The sequence below is a fragment of the Sturnira hondurensis genome, unplaced genomic scaffold (genome assembly GCF_014824575.4).
Source record: "Sturnira hondurensis isolate 20B ecotype Veracruz unplaced genomic scaffold, ASM1482457v3 Scaffold0005279, whole genome shotgun sequence".
In the NCBI taxonomy this organism is placed as follows: Eukaryota; Metazoa; Chordata; class Mammalia; order Chiroptera; family Phyllostomidae; genus Sturnira; species Sturnira hondurensis.
This window is the reverse complement of record NW_028077910.1, coordinates 14,049,608-14,070,572: the sequence shown is the minus strand read 5'-3', so window position 1 is coordinate 14,070,572 and position 20,965 is coordinate 14,049,608. Positions and strand designations below refer to the sequence as shown.

Genomic DNA, 20,965 nt, shown 5'->3' with positions numbered 1-20,965 from the left:
TACAAACCGTGGACATGAACTGAGGTGGGAGGAACGCTGGTGGCAGGGGGGTGGCAGAGAGAAGAGAAACAGAGGAGAGGAAAATTTGGGACAACTGTAATGGCATAATCAATAAAATATATTTAATAAAAGAAAGCTAGTAATAAATGACATTCTGAATTACATTATATAGCAGTCTAGATCATTACTGTTTCTAAGAAAATATTTTGTTCCTTTAAAAATTTTCTCTAAGGAAAATTCATTTAGCCTGTCATTTATGCAGACAACTCACCTGTAACCAATGCTGTTCCTTCATAATTCCATCTTCCTGCAAGTACTGCTCCACAGTGAGCTTCTACACTTTTTTCTACTCTTCCTAACTTGGAAATCAGATGAAATTTACCTGAAAGAAATTATACTTGAGGAGTCTATTTTATTAAATGAATTTTTTTCAATCAACAAACATCTGTTGACTCCAACTACTGGACTAATTAGCATAGTGCCAGACACTAAAGACAAAAGGGCAAAAAATATAATTACTTTTACTCTCAAGGAACACACAATCTATTGAAAAACAGGCACAAAAACAAAATTATAAAACCTTGAAACAAGTGGTATAAGAGAAAATATATAAATGATGCTATCATAATTCAGAGGGACAATTAAACTTTGCTGGGTATGGCCAAAAGAAACCCAAAGAAATGTTAAGAAAGCCTTCTATTTAAGCATTTTTGCAGGCTCGCATTTTTTTTTACAGGTGATTGAAAAGCAGGAAAAGGTGTAGAGGAAAGGAAGCAAGACAGTGAAATGGTTTTAAAAGATAAACTGAGGCATGTTTTAAAATTTGAAGTTTCTATGGGCAAAAATTGATTCCAATCACAGCACCAAACCAGAAGTGATTAGGAGCGCTCCCCTGACAGGAGCTCAGAGAGAGGCATTTATAGAGGAAAGGCAGAAGCAAAGTAAGTAAATTACTGACTATAGCTGAAAGCCCAGTTGGCTGTTTATGTTTGGTTGTCCTTAGGTTTCAATCACGAAAATTTGAGGCATTTACGGGCTTAGACTTTGGTTTGCATATGTGGGCCAATAGCATTAGAGTCACATCAGTCTAATAGCCTCCTTGTTTAGTTAATTTAACAATTAATAGTCCCAAATTTAAAAATACTTATCTTATATAATGTTACATCATGGCAGGCACCAGGTAGACTAGAAAAGCAGGCTATCTGGTTCCCAGCCCAAAAAGTTCACAGAGAGTGAGCCAAAAGTGAGTTTATAGTTGTTTGTATGAAAAAATAATACAATAATTAATAACTAACTATACAAGAATAAACTCTGTGTTTTGTGTACCCATAACTGTATACCTACTTTTGCCTAACCCCATATTCAGGGAAAAAGTTAACAAACTGCATCTTTAAAGTACATAAACAGAGTGTATAAGAGATGTCAAGGAGATAAATCAACTATGCAAAGACTAAGTATTACAGGAATCTGAGAAAAGATCAGTGTGGTTTTGAATGATCATGAAGTCTAATAACACATAGATTGTGTTATTAGGTAAATTAATTAAGTACAATGAAATTATAAATGTTTCCCAAATCAATACATATGAGGTCTGTCCAGAACAAGTCCGGCCATTGTTAATGTAACAAGAATGGTTTGCACAACATCGATGTAACCTGGCAGCCAAGGAGAGTGGCCTGGAATGTGCATGGGTGAACAATAATGACTTCACTGTACTAGTCAGTGGGGGCAGTAGATGCCATTGAGTGAGCATGTGTACTATGTGGCCATCACATTCAAAATGACTGAGTAGAGCAACGAATCTGCATCAAGTTTTACATTAAGCTTGAACATTCCTCTGCAGAAACTATTTGGATGATTCAAGAAGGCCGCAGCTATGGGCAACTGGTGATTGATAGCTTCATCACAATAATGCACTCACTCATGCATCACGTTTTGTGCAGTTTTTTAGCAAAATATCAAATCACCCAGGTGACTCAGACCCCCTACAGGCCATATTTGGCACCCTGCGACTTCTGGCTTTTCCCAAAGCTAAAATCATCTTTAAAAGAGAAGAGATTTCAGATCAACCAGATTCAGGAAAATAGGATGGGCAGCTGATGGCAACTGAGAACTGTGAGGTCCCAAGGTGCCTACTTTGAAGGGGACTGAGGCATCATTGTCCTGTGTACAATGTTTCTTGTATCTTCTTCAATAAATGTCTCTATTTTTTATATTACATGACTGGATACATTTTGAACAAACTTCATATATAAACTTGTGTATACATGTATAATTTGGGGGGAGCAGTAAAAGAATAACGTGGCTGCCTAACCAAATTTTGTTGGGCAAATAAATCCTCTAAACTCAGGATTTGTTTTGTTTATTTTTTTAGAATATATTTTATTGATTATGCCATTAAAGTTGTCCCATTTCCCCCCCTTCATTCCCCTCCACCCTACACACCCCCTCCCCCACCATTCCCCTTTAGTTTATGTCCATGTGTCACAGTTCTTTGGATTCTATTATTTCCCATACTATTCTTGCCTTCCTCCTATTTTCTACCTACCATCTATGTTATTTTCTGTGCCTTCTCCCCCCTTCTCCCCCTCCCATTCCCCTGTTGCTAACCCTCCATGTGATCTCCCTTTCTATGGTTCCACTCCCAATCTAGCTGTCCTCTTAGTTTGCTTTTGTTTTTAGGTGTGGTTGTTAATAACTGTGAGTCTGCTGTCCTTTCATTGTTCATATTTTTATGTTCTTTTTCTTAGATAAGTCCCTTTAACATTTCATATAATAAGGGCTTGGTGATAATGACTCCTTGAATTTGACCTTATTTGAGAAGCAGTTTACCTGCCCTTCCATTCTAAATGAAAGCTTTGCTGGATAGGGCAATCTTGGATGTAGGTCTTCGGATTTCATGACTTGGAATACTTCCTTCCAGCTCCTTCTTGCCTGTAAGGTCTCTTGAGAAATCAGCTGACAGTCTGATGGGCACTCCTTTGTAGGTAACTGTCCCCTTATCTCTTGCTGCTTCTAGGATTCTCTCCTTCATTTTAATCTTGGCTAATGTAATTATGATGTGTTTTGGTGTGTTCCTTCTTGGGTCCAACTTCTTTGGGATTCTGAGCTTCCTGGATTTCCTGGAAGTCTATTGCCTTTGTTCAAATAGGTTTTCCACCTTGTTCAACAAGGTTTTCCACCTTGTTGCTCTTCATCTTCCCCTTCTACTACCCCCATAATTTGAATGTTGGAACATTTAAAGATGTACAGGTTCCTAAGCCTCTCCTCAATTTTTTGAATTCTTGTTTCTTCATTCTTTTCTGGCCGGATGTTTCATTCTTCCTTCTGGTCCATTCCATTGATTTGAGTCCCAGTTTCTTCCCATCACTATTGGTTCCCTGTGCATTTCCCTTCATTTCAATTAGTTTAGCCTCCAGTTGTTCCTCTAATTTGCAACCAAAATGAACCAATTCTGTGAGAATCCTGATCACCAGTGTTTTGAACTGTGCATCTGATAGGTTGGCTATTTCTTTGTCGCTTAGTAGTATTGGTTCTGGGACTTTGAGCTGTTCTTCTTGAGCCATAATGTTTTGGTCAGGTCGCACCTGTTAGGTATGATGGAGCCTTATGTGTTCACCAGGGCAGGAAAACCCATCGGCTGGGTTGTGATGCTGTATGTGGGGGCTGGGTCAGAGAAGGGCAATGGCATTTGTTCTGCTCTCTCTCAGATATTGGTCTTCTCTGCTGCTTCCCGCAAGCAAACTGGGCCCCCCTCTTGCCGGTTCCCGGGTGTGTGAGCCGGTGCACCCTACAGGACCCTGTGGGTCTCTCCAACAAACTCTGTGAGCCTGGGAGCTTTTCCCAGCACCTCAACCCCTAAAGTTTTTCCAATTGGTGCTTTTAGGCTTTAATTCCCATCGCTGGGGACCTGCATTGCACAGTCTGTCTCACTGTCCATTTTTTCACCTGGTTTATCTGAGTGTGAATGTGTGACCGTGGTCAGCCAGCCTCCTTGAGCCCTCACTGGGTCCACCCGTTGACATCCCAGCTGGCACCTGGGATCTGCCAGCTGCCCACGCACCTGGGTTGGTCTGGCCACTTTTTCCTGCGCAACCCCACTCTGCCAGCCACTGACTCCACTCCTCTTACCGGTCTGGCCGAATGGTTCGTTGTTGTCGGACTTCCGTACAGTTCAATTTTCTGGGTTTTGGTTGCATTTTTATTACTAAAACTTTGTTGTCTTTAAACTTGGTTGTGCAAGGAGGCACAGTGTTTCCACCTACGCCTCCATGCTGACCAGAAGTCCTTATTTTGTTTCAATTCACTTTTAAGGTTTTCAAGATCTGGCTTAATATTAACTATTAATTAAAAATACATTTAAGTCAGATGCTTAAGATGGCTTTAAAACATTTCTCTGGAGAACTCTAAGACTGATGGTTTTAAAACATTTAACACCTAGCACCCTGTGGTTCTTTCACTGACCACCTGTATCCATTCCCACCAACAAAGTCTTTCCCTCCTTTTAAACACACAGTGCACATTATTTGTAGCTCTGTTGCATCATTTTTTATTGGGCTGTGATTCAGTTCAGGGCATGGGGCCATGTCTTAGTCATACTTTTAATTTGCAATATGTTTTTACATAATAAGCATTTATTAAATTTAACCAACTCAGCAACCATATCCAGTAACTAAAAATAAATAAATTTTTTAAGGACTGCTTTGACATTTTTTTCTCATTCACCTTGTAGCGCTTCAACGATGAACTACCCTTTTCCTTCATCCGGCCACCCACTGGCACCAACAACACCATCTACTTCTCTCTACACTTTCCTTTTAATTTTATAATTACCTCTGGCTGATTTTTCAATGTAATAATTACTGTGAATTAAACTGTGGCACTATTCTCTTTATGATACTAACTTAAAATTACAGACAACATACAAGGGAGCGAATCTCAAGAGAGAAAACTAAAGAGGACGTATAGAAAGTGGAAAGCTAATCCTGTGGCCATTATTTACTGAATCAGGTCAGTTTCACTAAATGTTAGCATATTGCCTCGCACAGGAAATCCACATACTTAATCCACAACTACTGAATATAATGAATAAATCTATCACCAAAGAAATTATCCAAACTCTTAAACTAGAAATGAAGGGTCCAGAAATTGCCTTTTAATCTATTCCATATTTCAAAAATGTATGTGTTTTGGTCAATGATATTCCTTATTATGAAATACCAAATACTGACTTTCTAACAAGTGCTAAAATTATTCTTACTTCCTATGACCTCACAGAAGATATACCATATTTTGCCATGTTTAATGTGCTCCCATGTATAATGTGCACCCATGTTTTTGTGCACATTACACATGGATTATTATACCCATTATTATACCCATGGCATGTAATCCTTATACACATGTATAATAATGTGCGTCCTTATTTTTCCCTCAAAAACTTGGGCAAAAAAGTGAGCATTATACATGGCAAAATACAGTATATCAGGATAATGAGGGTCAGCTCTTTGCATAGATTTGGCACTTAATAAATCTTTGGCTTTTGTATATTGGCTGATTATTATAAATTGCTTGAATAGCATACCCCAGAGTAAAGCATAAATATAAGTTACATGTATCAAATATTTAAAACCAATAATTACTCATTTTTAACCCTGGGTTCTTCTTCTCCCGATTTTCTATAACTTTTTAAAAGTACAAGCCCAAAACTATAGATCAACTAATTTATTTCCAATTATTTGCTAGGGGTGGGGTTGGGAAGATAATATAACCAATATGATTCATTTATCGATTTATTAAACATTGAATAATTTGGATAAAAACATGGGTATTTAAATTCAGGGGTATAAAATGAATCTCCTGTTATTACAGATAAACTAGAAAGAGGAAAAAGTTATAAAAAGAAAGAACAGAGGGAGTAGATTAAAGTTATATGAAACAGATTTTTTAAAATTAGAAATACCTTAAGAAATGTCCATGGAAACCTAAGAAGGCTTGGAATAGGGTGTTAGGAAAAAGGGCACATGCACACTTTTGCAGAATGCTTAATCGCAGAAATGTGTTGGCAGGTGATTGCAAAAAGCCACAGTGATCAGTAACTGCTCACTTCTGATAAAAGTAAACAAATTCACAAATTCTTTTTAAAGTGGGGTTTTAAAATGGACATACTAAGTAGTGAGAGAATATAGGAGTTACTGTAAGATATCTAATACAACCTAGGAAAGTATCAACTTTCACTAAATATAATTTAAGGAGTGTTTACTGGCTTTACAAGATTTTATACCAGAATTCCTTAACATACCAGCTCCCCTAATGCATTTTAAATAATTCAATTCTTTTTAAAATGTAAATTTTTAACACATTTTTAAAGAATGTCTCCTCTATAAAGTGGAATACAATTGCATGAAATGTTCAGAAAGCGGAATAATACTGAAGAGAGAATTACTGGTCAGACAAAATACTTGGCAAAGGGCTGCTTTATGTTCAGGACCTGCCCCAAACCCAAGGATGTTTTCTGAACACCACCACTAAGACCACAGAAAAGGGAGGGGGACGGACAAAGGAAACACTGGGAGAGTGACAGACAAACTCAAAAATTGTAATCTTTTCTGACAGGGTAAATGTGGAAAAGTTAAGAAGAGTAAGTTGGTGGCAACTAGAAAACATCTTAAACAAAGAATTAAATCTTGAAGAGAATTTTTTTTAAAGTATGAGGTTAACATCACACAAATTGAAAAAGCCCTAGAAATCTATGGTACATTATTTTAATGGTTAACTATGCTGCATGGTCCCATAAAAACTTGTTAAGAGGGTAGATCTCATGTTATATGGGCTTTTTCTAAAACCGGAATAATAGTTTTGTTTGTTTGTTTGTTTGTTTGTTTTTACTTAAAGTACTGGGTTAACATAGACTATGGCACTGATATATCAAACACCTCAGATCTTTATCTGGCAGGCAACTCCTTGACCACCTCCTACTGTCATCCACTTTCTTCTCCACTTGAACATTTCTTTTTCATTTCTGGATGCTGTTTTGTCTTATCCTTCCACTTCTTTTCTCTGATCTATCCTCCTTTTCCTTCTGTTTGATAAGACCCCAGATACTCTCATCCCAGCCCAGGAAAAAACACTCAACTCCTCTGCTCTGGTTCTCTCTTCCTCCCACACCTAGCTGCGGCATGCTACCTTATTCGGTTTTTTATACAGTAAACCCAAAAATAAAATTAAACATTCTAGTTTCTCAAGAGTCATAATGTATTCTCCCTTATTTAATCTTGCAGATTTATCTTTTAAATTATACTTTTTAGGCTTTTTTTCTATCAGAAAGTGTTTTATCTAAAGCCAATGTGAAATAAAGACCCAAGCAATTATTATTTAGTCAAGTGTAATTAAGTAATCTTAACATTTCAGGGCACACTCAGACAACAGAAATTATCAAGACTAATTAGATTTACTATTCATATTTAGCAGATAAAATTCAATCCTCATACTGCTGAGTTTAATAAGGAAAATGCAAAGAAAATACATGATATGCCATCTTCTGTATAACTTCTTTTTAAAAGGTGAAATGAGAAAATATACATGTATTTATTTGTTTCTGTCAAAAGAAATCCAGGAAGAATAAACCAGAACCAAAAAGATTAGCTACCTAGAGGGAGTAAATAGAAACAAGATGTATGGGATTGGGCCTTGGCTGGTGTAGCTCAGTGGATTGAGCGCGGGCCTGCGAACCAGACGATCGTGGTTCGATTCCCAGTCAGGGCACATGCCTGGCTTGCAGGCCAGTTCCCGGCAGGGGCCAGTTCCCAGCAGGGGATGCACGAGAAGCAACCATACATTGATGTTTCTCTTCCTCTCTCCTTCCCTTCCCCTCTAAAGATAAATAAATAGAATATTTTTTAAAAAGATATATGGGATTGGGTGAGTAAGAGTAGTAATATTGCTCTGAGTAAGTATATTTTTTAATAGTTTTGACTTTGTGGAACCACCCATGTTAATGATTAACATATACAAAAAATAATCAAATGAACAAGAATGGGAGGAAGAAAAATCTTAAATTAAAAACAAATAGAAATAAATATACTTAACTGTATTTTAAATGAATGATATAGCACTTAAGCAGGGGAATTGCAAGTAACTTTTGAACACAGGACCTTGACTCTATAGCCTCAGTGTAAAGGAAACAACAGGAAACAAATATTGAATTCGAAATAATTTTTTCAGTAGTATAGACTGGCAACTCTGAAACAACCTACTGCGTACTGTAATATCAAGCAAATGACTAAATACAGGGTCCACCACCAATAACTCCTCTTTTTTATTACAAAACCTTTTATTACAAAATCATAGGCATGTAATTCTGTAACATACCAATATCACACTCAAGCACACCATATAACATTTTAGATGAAATGTTCAAATTAAAACTATAAGTTATTACACCATATTATTACCCTACCAACCACACTCAAGTGGGTATTACTTCTGCCAGACCCTTATATGGAGAATAATGAAAGCCAGGCTTTCTCACTGTTTTCAAATATGGAGAAAAAGACACCAGAATTAACCCTGTGGTATTGAATTAGAACTGGTGGCATCAGAATTAACTCATGGTTGTTAGCATGAAAAGAAAAAAATGAAAGGAAGAAAGGAAAGGAGGAAGGAAAAGAAAGAAACAGCTGTAGATATGCTTTTAAACATACATTTATATTCAAAATTCTTAGCTCAGTCCTCTGAAGGTGTCTTAAAGTATACACACTCCTTTGCAATGAGCACATCTAGCACTCTCATCTCAGTTTTTAAATACAATTAAACACTCTCCCCCAAAAAAGAACATGAGAAATGGCTGATTTGGGTGCTGGGACAGGAAAAGTACAAGATGAGCCTAGAACACCTTGTGCCAGCAAAGAGGGGCTCAAAAAATGATGAAGGCACGTATCCTACCCCGCCAAAAAAAAAAAAAAAAAGCCCCGTTGAGCTGGCTTAACGGGGCTCCCGCTGGCCAAATCTGGGACAATGTTAAGATCAAAATTGAAAAATAATGGTAACAGTATACTCAAGAAATAAAATAAGAATCTATGAATCTAAATGATGTGAGCAAACAAATAAATAAGGGGGGGTGGGGGGGCTCTACCTCACAGCAGAATACCAACTAAACAATGCAGAAAGAATTACAGAGTTTTTAAAAATTACCAATTGGCAACCATCTTAGTAATAACGCAGCCAAAAATCATCAATAGATGCTAAGATAGTGGGAGGAAGTTAGGGGAGAGGAGGAAAAGAATATTTTTAAATGGTCTGAAAGTGTTCTTTCACAAATTATTACAAAAGTAGTAATGTTATAGTAGATTGATTTAGTGAACATGCCTTTTGAAGTAATCAAAGTTAAGATCACTAAAAACGGGTCAAGCCAGCATCACGAATCCCCCAATAGGATACCCTAAGTATCGATGCTAAAAAAGTGTAAACTACATCTAATCATGAGGAAACAGCCACCAAACACAAATTGAGGGACTCTTCTACAAAAATAACAGGACTGTATTCTTCAAAGCTGCCAAGATTAAAAAAGAAAGACTAAGGAGTTGCTCCAGATTAAAGGAGGCTAGAGAAACATAATAAAAGCAATGTGTTATTCAGTACCAGAAAAAACAAATTTGTATAAGAGACATTATTAGGACAATTGTAAAAATTTTTTTTAAAATATTTTACTTATTTATTTTTTAGAGAGAGGAGAAGGGAAGGAGAAAGAGGGGAGAGAAACATCAATGTGTGGTTGCCTTTCATGTGTTCCCTGCTGGGGACTTGGCCTGAACCCAGGCATGTGCCCTGACTGGGAATCGAACCAGCGACCCTTTGCTTCACAGGCATGTGAAGCGAATCCACTGCTCAATCCACTGAGCTACACCAGCCAGGGCCAATTGTAAAAATTTTAATATGAACTATAGAGTAGATACTACTATTGCATCAATGTTAAATTTCTTGATTTTGATCAATGTACTGTGGTTATATAACAGAAAATGCTTATTCTTAGAAATACATTAAAGTGTTCACAGTTAAAGGGCATGTCTAGAAATTACTTTCAAATGTGGGGGAGCAGGCAGAGAGAGAGAGAACCAATGATAAAGAATATGGAACAAAATGTTAACAATTAGTAAATTTAGATTAAGGATATGGAAAAGTTACTTGCACAACTCTTGCAACTTTTCTATAAATGTAAAATTAAATAAAAAGTTTTTTTATTAAGTCAATGCTTTATTTTATCATCTGAGGTAAACTGAATTATAGCCGTGGTTCAGTCTTCTAAGCACCAGGCACTACAGTAAGTTCTGTCTGTGAAAGTCGTGGAATCTGATGTGCTTGTCTGCCATAACACCCCTTCCCAGGTCTGGTTACAAAAGCCCTCTTCTTTTTGCTTCCCTTTCCACAGTGGCCCTAAGCCTGCTGTGCTGGATCAGTGCCCCATCCCTTGACTAAAGTAATTCACTAAGTGATGGGCAAGTAACCCCACGATCTCCCACCACCATCTCTACTACTTGACTGCAAGAAATATTTAGGAAGAAGCACTCTCTCTGCTGATATTTCTATTCTAGTAGGATAAGACTGGGGCTGTGGGCTGCGATGATGCTCACCTTGTAGGGGTAGCCAATCTAAGACACAGTAAGAACAGGGGCCTGATGCACCTGTGCTTAAAGATCTATCCCTGGAGCGAAGTGAACAAAAAAACTACCTCTTTGCATAAGTGTTAGCTGAGGAACTTTTTATTACTTCTGATGAATGTACTCTTAAATGACATCCTGGGTAAAGTGTCATACAGACAATAAGAAATCAAATTATTCATTTTATTTTTATTTCTTTCCTTTCAGAGAGGGAAAGAGAGGAGAAAGAGAGGGAGAGAAACATCAATGTGTGGTTGTCTCTCACTCGCCCCCAACTGGAGACCTGGCCCACAACCCAGGAATGTGCCCTGACTGGGAATCGAACTGGCGAGTCATTGGTGCATAAGCCAGCGTTCAGTACACTGAGCCACACCAGCAAGGGCCAATGATTCAAATCATTTCTAAGAAAATTAAAACAGTCCCTTAAAAAGCAGAAAAATCATGCTTTTTATGCACCAGTAATAAAGCTATGATCAAGTTAAATAAATCTCCAACTCTTTAAGTAGAAATTAACATGTACTAGATAATAAAGATAGCTTACTAAATGAGTATGTGTTGTGTCCTTATTTTTAGTGTATTTACGTCACAAAGTTAAATTTGAAGAAATTAGAAACCAAAACTGGTAACAGCTTAATAACTAGTATAAGAGCACATAAAAAATAAAGCCAAAGGTTCAGATTCAACCCCATGGTACACCACTTTAATTCACATTTTGTCATGACAATAGTTTTATAGCTTGTATTGTACATAAATCAACTGACCAAACAGAAAATGGACAAAATGTGTGGATGAAGGCAAACAGATCCACAAATACCAGTTTGTAAAGCAACTCAAAGCATAAAAGTCATATTAACATGATGTCTTTTAAATACAAAGAGGAGGACATAACATCAAAAACTTACCATCAGAACTTGTGAGGACAAAACTTTCTGCCTGAGTTTGTTTCTTTGTGCCTAAACTTTTCGGAAACCAGTGAAGATCTATCGGGTAAATATCATCCGGAAGCTTTACTATCTGACTTGTTTCACTGGTTAACAAGTTCCACTTCACTATCTGGTGATCATCACTGCAAGAATACAGTTCTTCAGCAGTGGTCCAGCCCACACAGCTCACTAATTCTTGATGTGTCACCATGTTAAGGAGAAACACACAAAAGTCTTAAATTTTAAATAATAAAAGATTTTTCAGATGCAGACTATAAAATGAGAATAAAATACAATGAAACATTTCAAGCTTCTAAATGTAGTTATCATTTTATGACTTCATATACTTTCCATTTAAAGGAAAATGTGTATCTAATCAAGACAGGTGTAAGAATGGAAAGCAAGTTAAGAAAACCAGATGCCAAAAGAAAAAAAAAAAAAGATTTGACTACATCGGAATTTGACCATTGTGGTACAAGATATTCCATAAACAAGGCCAAAAGATACACAAAACCACTGAACAGACCAAAAGGTATGAAAGGATATACACTAAACTACTGGGGAAAAAATAGGGAGAAGAGGGTTATACTTTTTTTATCTACATATATTTGTATCATTTAAGTTATTAAATTAAGCATGTATTATTCTGATGTTTTAAAAATCAAGTATGAACAGAGTATTGAAATCTAATAGTAAAATACCTGCTTGAATTACACATTATAATAACAATTTACCTAGGAAAAAACCTATAGCTTAACAGCTGAAACTACAATCTTACCAAACTTACATTAAATTCAGGAAATAGTTCAATTACAATTTACTTCATCTATAAAGTGTATAATGCTGGATAAGATATGAACCCTAAATTTCTTACTTTATTTAATCCATTTTGGGTCTCTGATTTATCTGAAAGATTTCTGATAAATCAAGAAGCCCTCACTTCCTCCATCAGGACACACTGCTTATCCTAGCAGAACTGTGTATTTAGAGAAGGCATTTCAGTTTGTTGTTTATGAGGGACACTTTCTGTTGCTTGTACCTGGAATCCTATATTAGGATCATTCCTAGGTGGGTGGGCTGTTCTCTTGACCGATCCTTTTACTTACTCCTCTTCTGGTCAATCTTTCTATTAGCTAATCTGAGCACTCAAAAAACTTCAAGGAGAAAGAGACAATGTGCCCTAATTATTCTGGGATGTTCTAAGATTTTTTAATACTTCAAAACACAGCAGATTAAGCAAATGATCAAAAATGGCTAAAAGAAATTGTAGAAAGATTATAACAGTCTAAAGATAAATAGGTAATAAAGTGGAACTGGAATACTGGTAATTCAAAATATAATCTAAACAAAAGAGACCAGGTTGGTTAAAACATCATCACAATATGCCAAGGTTGTGGGTTATGGTTTGATCCCCAGTCAGGGCACATACAAGAATCACCCAATAATACATAAATAAGTAGAACAACAAATCTATGTGACCCCCCACTCCTTCCTCTCTCTCTAAAGTCAATAAATTAAGTAAATAAATAAAGGATATCTCTAGACCATTACTAAAAAATTTTCTATAGCCTAAATGATGCGTTTTCAAAAAAAATTATTTATTTAATTTTAGAGAGAGGGGATGGGAGGGAGAAAGACAGGGAGAGAAACATCGATGTGTAAGAGAAACATCAATTGATTACCTCTTGCACATCCCTAACTGGGGACCTGGCCCACAACCCAGGCATGGGCCCTGATTGGGAATTGAACCAGTGACCTTTCTCTTCACCAGACAACGTCCAACCCACTGAGCCACACCAGTCAAGGCTACAGCCTAAACAATGTTACGTAAGAGCTTTAGAAAAGGAGAATGTTAGGTAAAACTTAGAAAAGGAGAAAACAACACACACACCAAAGCATAACATATTAAGCTTCTCCTTATATAAACTGCTACAGATACACATCAGATATGCATGATGTATCTTCAAACAGGGTAACTGCAACTATGAGGGAAATGAGAAGACTACTGAATTAAGAAAGTCTAAAAAGACTGCCACGAGACTATTATTCCTCAAGCTTGAAAAAAAGGTAGACACAGATAATGGACATAGTCAGAATCTTGTAAATGGCATGAATCTTGTACATGATATGATTGTATATGGCATGAACACCTGAGGGCACACTTTGAAAAAGCAGTAAAAATGACTTCGGTAGAAATAAGAGGGATTATATCTTCACCTAAAAGGTAAAACAAGCAGACAATATAAATTCAAGAGATCTGATCAAATGTCTAAATCAGTGCTTTTCTATCTCTGAAGAAAAAACACATTTTTCTTGATTTTGAATCTGTCTCAAACATTTTGTAAGATAAAATAAAAATGAATTACTTAAAAAAAGGTCTTATATTTGGATGATGTCACGATGTCAAATTGTTACAACATTTTTTTACTTCTTACTTTCAATTCTGTACTTATCCCTTTATAGGCCTGTAACCAAGTCTGCAGATCATACTTTTGGAAGCACCGGTATAAATAAGAATGAAGGTAGGGAGGAGGGTAAAAAAAAAGAATGAAGGTAGAGGGGCCTGCCACATGTTCCTGAAACATAACTGGGAATCCTGATGACAAACTACAGGGTCACATGTTTGAGACAATATTTATTTATTTACTTATTTTAAGTTTATTTTCCCCCTGCAAATCACTGTATCAAATCAGCTCAGTACTGTCCCGCTGGATTAGCAGTTTTTCTTTTTCTTTTTAAAAGATTTTATTTATTTATATAATAAATAGAGAGGGGAAGAGAGGGAGAAAAACATCAATGTGTGGTTGCCTCTCACACTCCCCCAACTAGGGACCTAAACCTCAACCCAGGCATATGCCCTGACTGGGAATCAAACTGACAACCCTTTGGTTCACAGCCCGCACTCAATCCACTGAGGTACACCAGCCAGGGCAAGGAAATATTTATAATGCCATTTTCCTGCATGAAATAATAAAGGTCAGATTTTTCCCAGCTCGTTCTCCACTTTGTCATGAATATGAATAAATAGAGCAGAATTCATTTAAAAACATACTAGATTGCACTAGCAAGGAAATTATTTAGTTAAAAAGAGAAGTTTCTCTTTAAGATCTTACTAGACTAAATAAAGCTGTTTTTTATGTACTTAAGCACAGTACTTAAGTAAAGTAAGAAAATGTCAATAAGAATTTGAAAGTAAGATTTAAAGCAAATAGTTTACTTTGGAGAATTACCTGCAACACATGATCTCAATATTTCAAAACAATTTAGCTAAGCTACCATTAAAGGAATGAAAAAAAAAATATACCAGTAGAACACAAAATAGAACGAAACTTTTAACAATAGTCAAGTAAGATGATCACAATACAGTCTGTGTTAAAAGGATATGCTTTGGTTCTTTTAAAAGAGATATCTTCAGTCTCATGTTTCCACTTTCCAGCAAAATTTTAAAATGCAACTTGACTGTATTCACTGTAAAACATAAAAGTTAGGGGGAAATAGAAAATGTGCATTAAAAACAAACACATGTACACACAAAAATACAAGCAAGCAAAACACCTTAGCACCCCAAGGGCACTGAAACATGCTTTCGATCCTGCTGGCATTGAAGACGTAAAAGGGGAAGAAAACTAGTCAGTGTGCTAATCCTGTCAGGGGGTGATTGGAGGCCTTGGGTTGGACCCCAGAGGTCCTCTACGCAATGCCTGAAACAGTCCTACAAGTGCAGTATACCAGTAAATCTGGTCAGGTAAATAATTTCCAAAAGCTATCCTGAGGTCAAATCAAAAGATTCTGTAAACTGGGATCCCCTCAATGGCAAACCAATGTTGGCCCTGTCAAATACATTACTTTACATCCCAAGGTCTGATCAAGGACTAAGATATTAAGAGCCTTACCTCTAGAACCCACTTGGAAATATCGTGACATCCTCAACCCAGTGGTCCAATCTGAGATTCACATTCCATTGGACGTAGATAAACCATCCCAACAGTTAGGGCTGCCATAGTGGCAATGTGAAAAACAAGTGAGTTTTTAAGGCAGAGGTAATAAATCCGTTTAAAAGTTATATGAAAATCACATATAATTGACAAATAAAAATTTGGAAAAAGAAGACTAACAACCGCCCCCCCTTCCAACAACCAAGGGATCAAAAGGTATAAATTAAGAAAATGCTAAATTGTCTAAATTCAGTTTACAGTTATGAGATTCTTTCTGGGTAATATCACTAACCTAGTAAGAATATAAATTAAATAAAAGTGTCATTAAAGAACAAAATCCTCTTCACCAACCAGAAAATTACTGCTAACTAGATCAAAGAATGTGCTGATAAGAATTCAGCAGGCCTCCCTCAGATAACCTCATTCCCCCAGTCCAGGAAGACTTTCAGATCAGCGAGGTGCTAAATATAGCTGCATTTCAAAGCGCCTTTGTCACTTATTCTACTTGTAAATTTGTTAGATTGGGAGGAAAACCTTGTTAAAACCACAGAAAAAAATCTGAAGTTTCATGGTCAGCCAATATGTAACTAGAGTAAGAAGACCTCTCTCTTCCAGTTCACTCAGAAAGATTTCTGTTCAACATGAGAAGTATGAAAATGTGTATAGCAGCCAGAGAAAGAACACAATCTCTCCCCAGCACCTTGCACAGGCTCGCTTTTTGGTCCCTAGGACCTTCAACGTTTTTCTCAAAACTTCTTCCTCCCTTCCATCACATCTCTTCTAATTAGAGAGGAAAAAAGAGTAAACACATTAATAAAAGTCTCCCTTTTCACTGTAATTCAAATTCGCCCAGTTTATAAGGATTTTAAAAGAATAACAGCAGACAATTGTTGCTTCTGGAAATGACAACACAAGAAAATACAGATAAAATCTGAATATACATTTCAACCAGAAACTTAAGAAATCTTTGACAAAAAGGCATGATGCAATCTAGATCATAATACCGCAAACATGAAGTCCATAATAATTAGGAAGAATTTATCTTTTTTTAAATGAAAAAGGAATCTGCAACCATTCAGAAGCAAGGGGCCAAGGACTTACAGAAAGAGGAGGGTGGCACTCTAACACTGGGAAGGTTCTCCCTTGCTCGGAAAGATCTTCCCCACACATCCTATTTGGTTGAGATGATTTACATGACGCATCTGTGCATTCTGATGTGAAGCAAAATAGAGGAATAATGAAAATACAGCATTAGAACATAGCCAATTTGGAGAAGCACAGAGCTGCCTGAGGGCTGTGTTGAGGCATTTTTATCTGCCCAAAGGCATTAGTTACCAAGGATCTGACTAGTCAGTAGTATTAGGGGTGGGGTGAAGGAGGGGGGAATAAAAAAAAAGTTTCTTGAATACAGATAACTTGATCTACTTCACAACTTTGTATAGGGAGTACATGGGTGCAACTATGTCTTTGCTACCAAAAACCATTTGTAAGTTGTCTTTGGTCTAGTGTGGATCAACATTCACCAGGCTTAAGAGAAAAAAATGTGCTCAGCAAACCCCAATAGTCCAGCTACCAAAATATACTCAGCACGTCTGTCATAGTTCGAAGCCACCACCATCCTCTGCCTTGAGTACTGCAGTTACTCCAGAGCTGATCTTCCTCCTCCTAAATTTACTCTTTTCAAATTCTTCTATATGCTTTTAAAGTTGAGTAAGATCATGAAGGCCAGTATGGCTAAGACAGAGGGAGTGAGGGAGTGGCAGGAAATTGACATTTTTAAAGTATCAGTATGGATAAGTATATTTAAAACGAACAAACAAACAACTAAATAAGTTAAGTAAAAACAAAGCAAGGATGAACAAGACCAGAAACAAAAAGGCCAGCTAAGATTCCAAGAATCTGAAAAGTGGCTTGGATGTGGAAGGCAGTGCTGTTACAACTGATAAGAAGTGGTCATATTCTGAATAAGACTCAATTCTGCCTGTTGAAATAAGATTCCATAGGATTTGTTGATGAATTGGGTTTAAGAGAAAGAAGAATAAAAAAGGACACTAAAGCTTCAACAGGCAGAATTGAGTTGCCAGTTACTGAATGAGGAAGACTGAGGGAGGAAAATATTGGAAGGGGTGATATCAAAAATTCTGGTTTGGATATGGTTTTTTAAATTTTTTTAAAGATTTTATTTATCTATCTTCAGAGGGAAAGGGAAGGAGAGAAACATCAGTGCATGGTTGCCTCTCTTGAGTCCCCTGCCGGGAACCAGCCTGCAACCCAGGCATGTGCCCTGACTGGGAATCGAACTGTGATCGTGTGGTTTGCAGGCCCATGCTCAATTCACTGAGCTACACCAGCCAGGGCTTGGTTTGGATATGTTAAGTTTAAGGTGCCCATTAGACACACAAACAGAGAATTCAAGGATAAATAGAATATACAAGTCTGGAGTCCAGGAAGACGACAGAGCTGGAGATAACAATGAAATATCACTTTGAAGGTTGTCAGCACAAAGAACACGTTCAAAGCCATGGATAAGATGAGAATTCCCAGCTATGTGAAAAGGTGGTTGCTTCAATGGCCTAGAAGTCCTACTGAAGTCTGCAGTACTGTTTGCATTAAGACTCTACAGGAAGTAAACCAGAGAAAAACAAGTGGAGACACATAATCAGATGCTTCAGACAGATTTGAGGAGTGTTGGTATTGGTAATGATGAGGTAGGTTAAGACTGTGAAAAGTAGGTAGCCAAAGTCAAGGAACTGACAGGCCAGGGAATGAGATGGATTGATTTGCAGATATTAAATTCCTGAGAATAATGAGAGGAATAGTGGTGGAGATAGAGACAGAATATTCATTGAATAAGGAAAAACAGCTGAGATCTGCAAATGACTGTATAAAAGCAGGGCAGAGAATGATCTAATCTGGTAGGACTCATTTCAAAGAGTAGGGGATTTTAGAGAGGAAGAAGAAAAAGAATCAATTGTCCGGATACACAATAATGAACCAGGGAGGCTTGGAGGCAAAACAGCCTCCACTTGAGAGGACCATGGGGAAAGCAGTTTCCTTAGGAAACACTGAGACTTAAGTTAGACTACAAAGGTAAAGAAATAAATTAGAGTAAAGGCTGAGGTCACAAATTTGGCAAATGATACACTATGAGTTCCAAAAGGTAGAGTGAGTGGTAGGATTTAGACCAGAAAGAGTTCAGAGTTTGGAACAGTTAGTGGGAAATAGCCAAAATAGGTAACTGTCCTCCAATATTCATTTATCTCTGCTTATGTGATAGAAAAATCTGAATTTTTGCTACATACCTGGCCACCATACCTGTTTCTCCAGCTGCCCTAGAAACTAGGTGTTGCCACACAGGACATTAACAATCTTGAAACCCACACGGGAATATTACAACATCATCAGCCTAGCAGTCCAATCTGGGATTTACATTCTGCAGGGTAGATCACACTGCTCAAAAGTAATAGGCCCACAGAAGCAACTCAGTTACTTTTTAAGGAAGCTATTTATAAAAGTTATTAAAATCACAGCATAAGTGGAAAATAAAAACTTAGAAAATAAGAGTAACTCTCCCCTTGCTGTGCCATCAAGGCCATGTATAACACAGGAGTAAGATAGGAAGAACCAAGACTCTTGGCCTCTTGGACAGTCACATCATTCCTGTACCACCTATTCAGAATTTTGTATGATAGGGAATACAGTTTTATCATGTTTAAGTTACTGTCATCAATAGCTAAACCTACTAACCAGCTAATGCGGGGAATTAAAAGTCTTGAATTAAGAGTTTACACCTCTGTTTTCTGGGAAAAGAAAGGCATGTGTAAGATATGACAGAATAGTCCCAGTGGTCTCTTAAGGGAAGGTGAAAAATCAATGTACACTGCAGCTTCCTTCCTGGAACTGGTCTCTTAGGTACTATGTGGTGTTGATGCAGAACAAAGACCAAGGTTTCCCAAAGAAGGAATTCTGCTTCCAGACTGAAAAAATAAATTTGGCCTGAATTTTCAGCCTTAAAACTCAAGACTACAATATTAAATCTTTCTCTGGAGAGCCCTATTAGGGCTCATGTTACGGATATATATGTTTATAATGTGGAACATAGTTAGAACTAAGAAAAGAGAATTAAGTATTATTGTTAAGAATTAAACTTAACATTATGCTAATTGAAATAAGCCAGTCACAAAAGCACAGATACTATATTATTCCCCTTGTATGAAGTGTCTAGAGTAGTCAGATTCATACAGACAGAAAATAAAATGGTGGTTGCGGGGGATGTGGGGAAGGAGAACTGGGGAGTTATTGTTTAATGGGTACAGAGTTTCACTTCTGCAAGATGAAAGGGGTTCTATGGATGGATGGACGTGGTAGTAGCACAATATGAATGAACTTATTTAATGCCACCGAACTGTACATTTAAAAATCATTAACAATAGTTTACAAAAAAAAAACCCAGAAAATTATATTTAAGAAATAAAGTAGAGATAGAAACACTAACAAAAGCAAAAAGTTTCAGCAGGAAAACATGATTTGTCAACAAGACTGTACCTACAGATAACAAGCAGAAAAGCCTCAACAGTGAATAGGAACGTGAGGAATAAATAAGAAACAAAAGAGTTAGATCATAAGCTCATTAATTCCAAGCTCTTTCTAGGTCATCTGCATATTGGCTAACCCTGTGTATTGATATTAATAGTTGAAATTAATTGTTTATGACTACCCAAGGTCTTATTTTTAAAAGTGCAATTTTTATCAATTTATCAATTTTCTTAACTGATAGCTCTAATCAGACTTCTTGGTCTCATTCCCAGAAAAGAAGAAAAGGGGGAGAGGTAGATCTTTTATTCAGATTGGTCCCATCATAGAACTGTACAAGAATTCTCTTGTATGACTGGGAAGAGAGAGGCAGGCTCACCATTCCCAGGGATAGATTCAAAGACACAACAAGCAAAGGAAACAGGTTTTCAAAGATTTCCAACCTCTACCTCATTCCAATTACCATATTCATTTGCTAAAGTGTAGTATATAATGTGACATTTACATTTCCTTGCAGTTTTATTTATCATTATAGCTAGATCTTGCCAATCATACTTTAATATTATTTTCATTGGTTATGTTTATAATCTTTTTGCAAGGTGTCCTAATCAATGCAGGACATTTATTTTGATTCTAGCCAATAAACCATTTGATTCAAAAATTGAAAAATTAGTCATCTTTAATTCACCTTTTTGAAAAATATTTTATTTATTTATTTTTAAAGAGAGAGGATGGGAAGGAGAAAGAGAGAGAGAAACATCAATGTGTGGTTGCCTCTCATGTGTCCCCTATTGGGGACCTGGCCTGCAACCCGGACATGTGCCCTGACTGGGAATCAAATTGGCGACCCTTTGCTTCACAGGCCCATGCTCAATCCACTGAGCTACACCAGCCAGGGCTAATTCACCTTTTTAATTCA

General features: G+C 36.9%; 1 protein-coding gene across 1 annotated transcript in view; it reads right to left on the bottom strand.

Moving 5' to 3' along the window:
• IFT80 (intraflagellar transport 80) overlaps positions 1-20,965 on the bottom strand; it is a 111,952-nt gene that overhangs the window by 86,204 nt on the left and 4,783 nt on the right. The window contains exons 2-4 of the mRNA XM_037046640.1: positions 14,963-15,046; positions 11,558-11,779; positions 272-382 (exon numbers count right to left, since the gene is read on the bottom strand). Coding sequence (XP_036902535.1) covers positions 272-382; positions 11,558-11,779; positions 14,963-14,999 — 370 coding nt within the window. The 5' untranslated portion in view covers positions 15,000-15,046. The remainder of the gene's footprint in view (positions 1-271; positions 383-11,557; positions 11,780-14,962; positions 15,047-20,965) is intronic.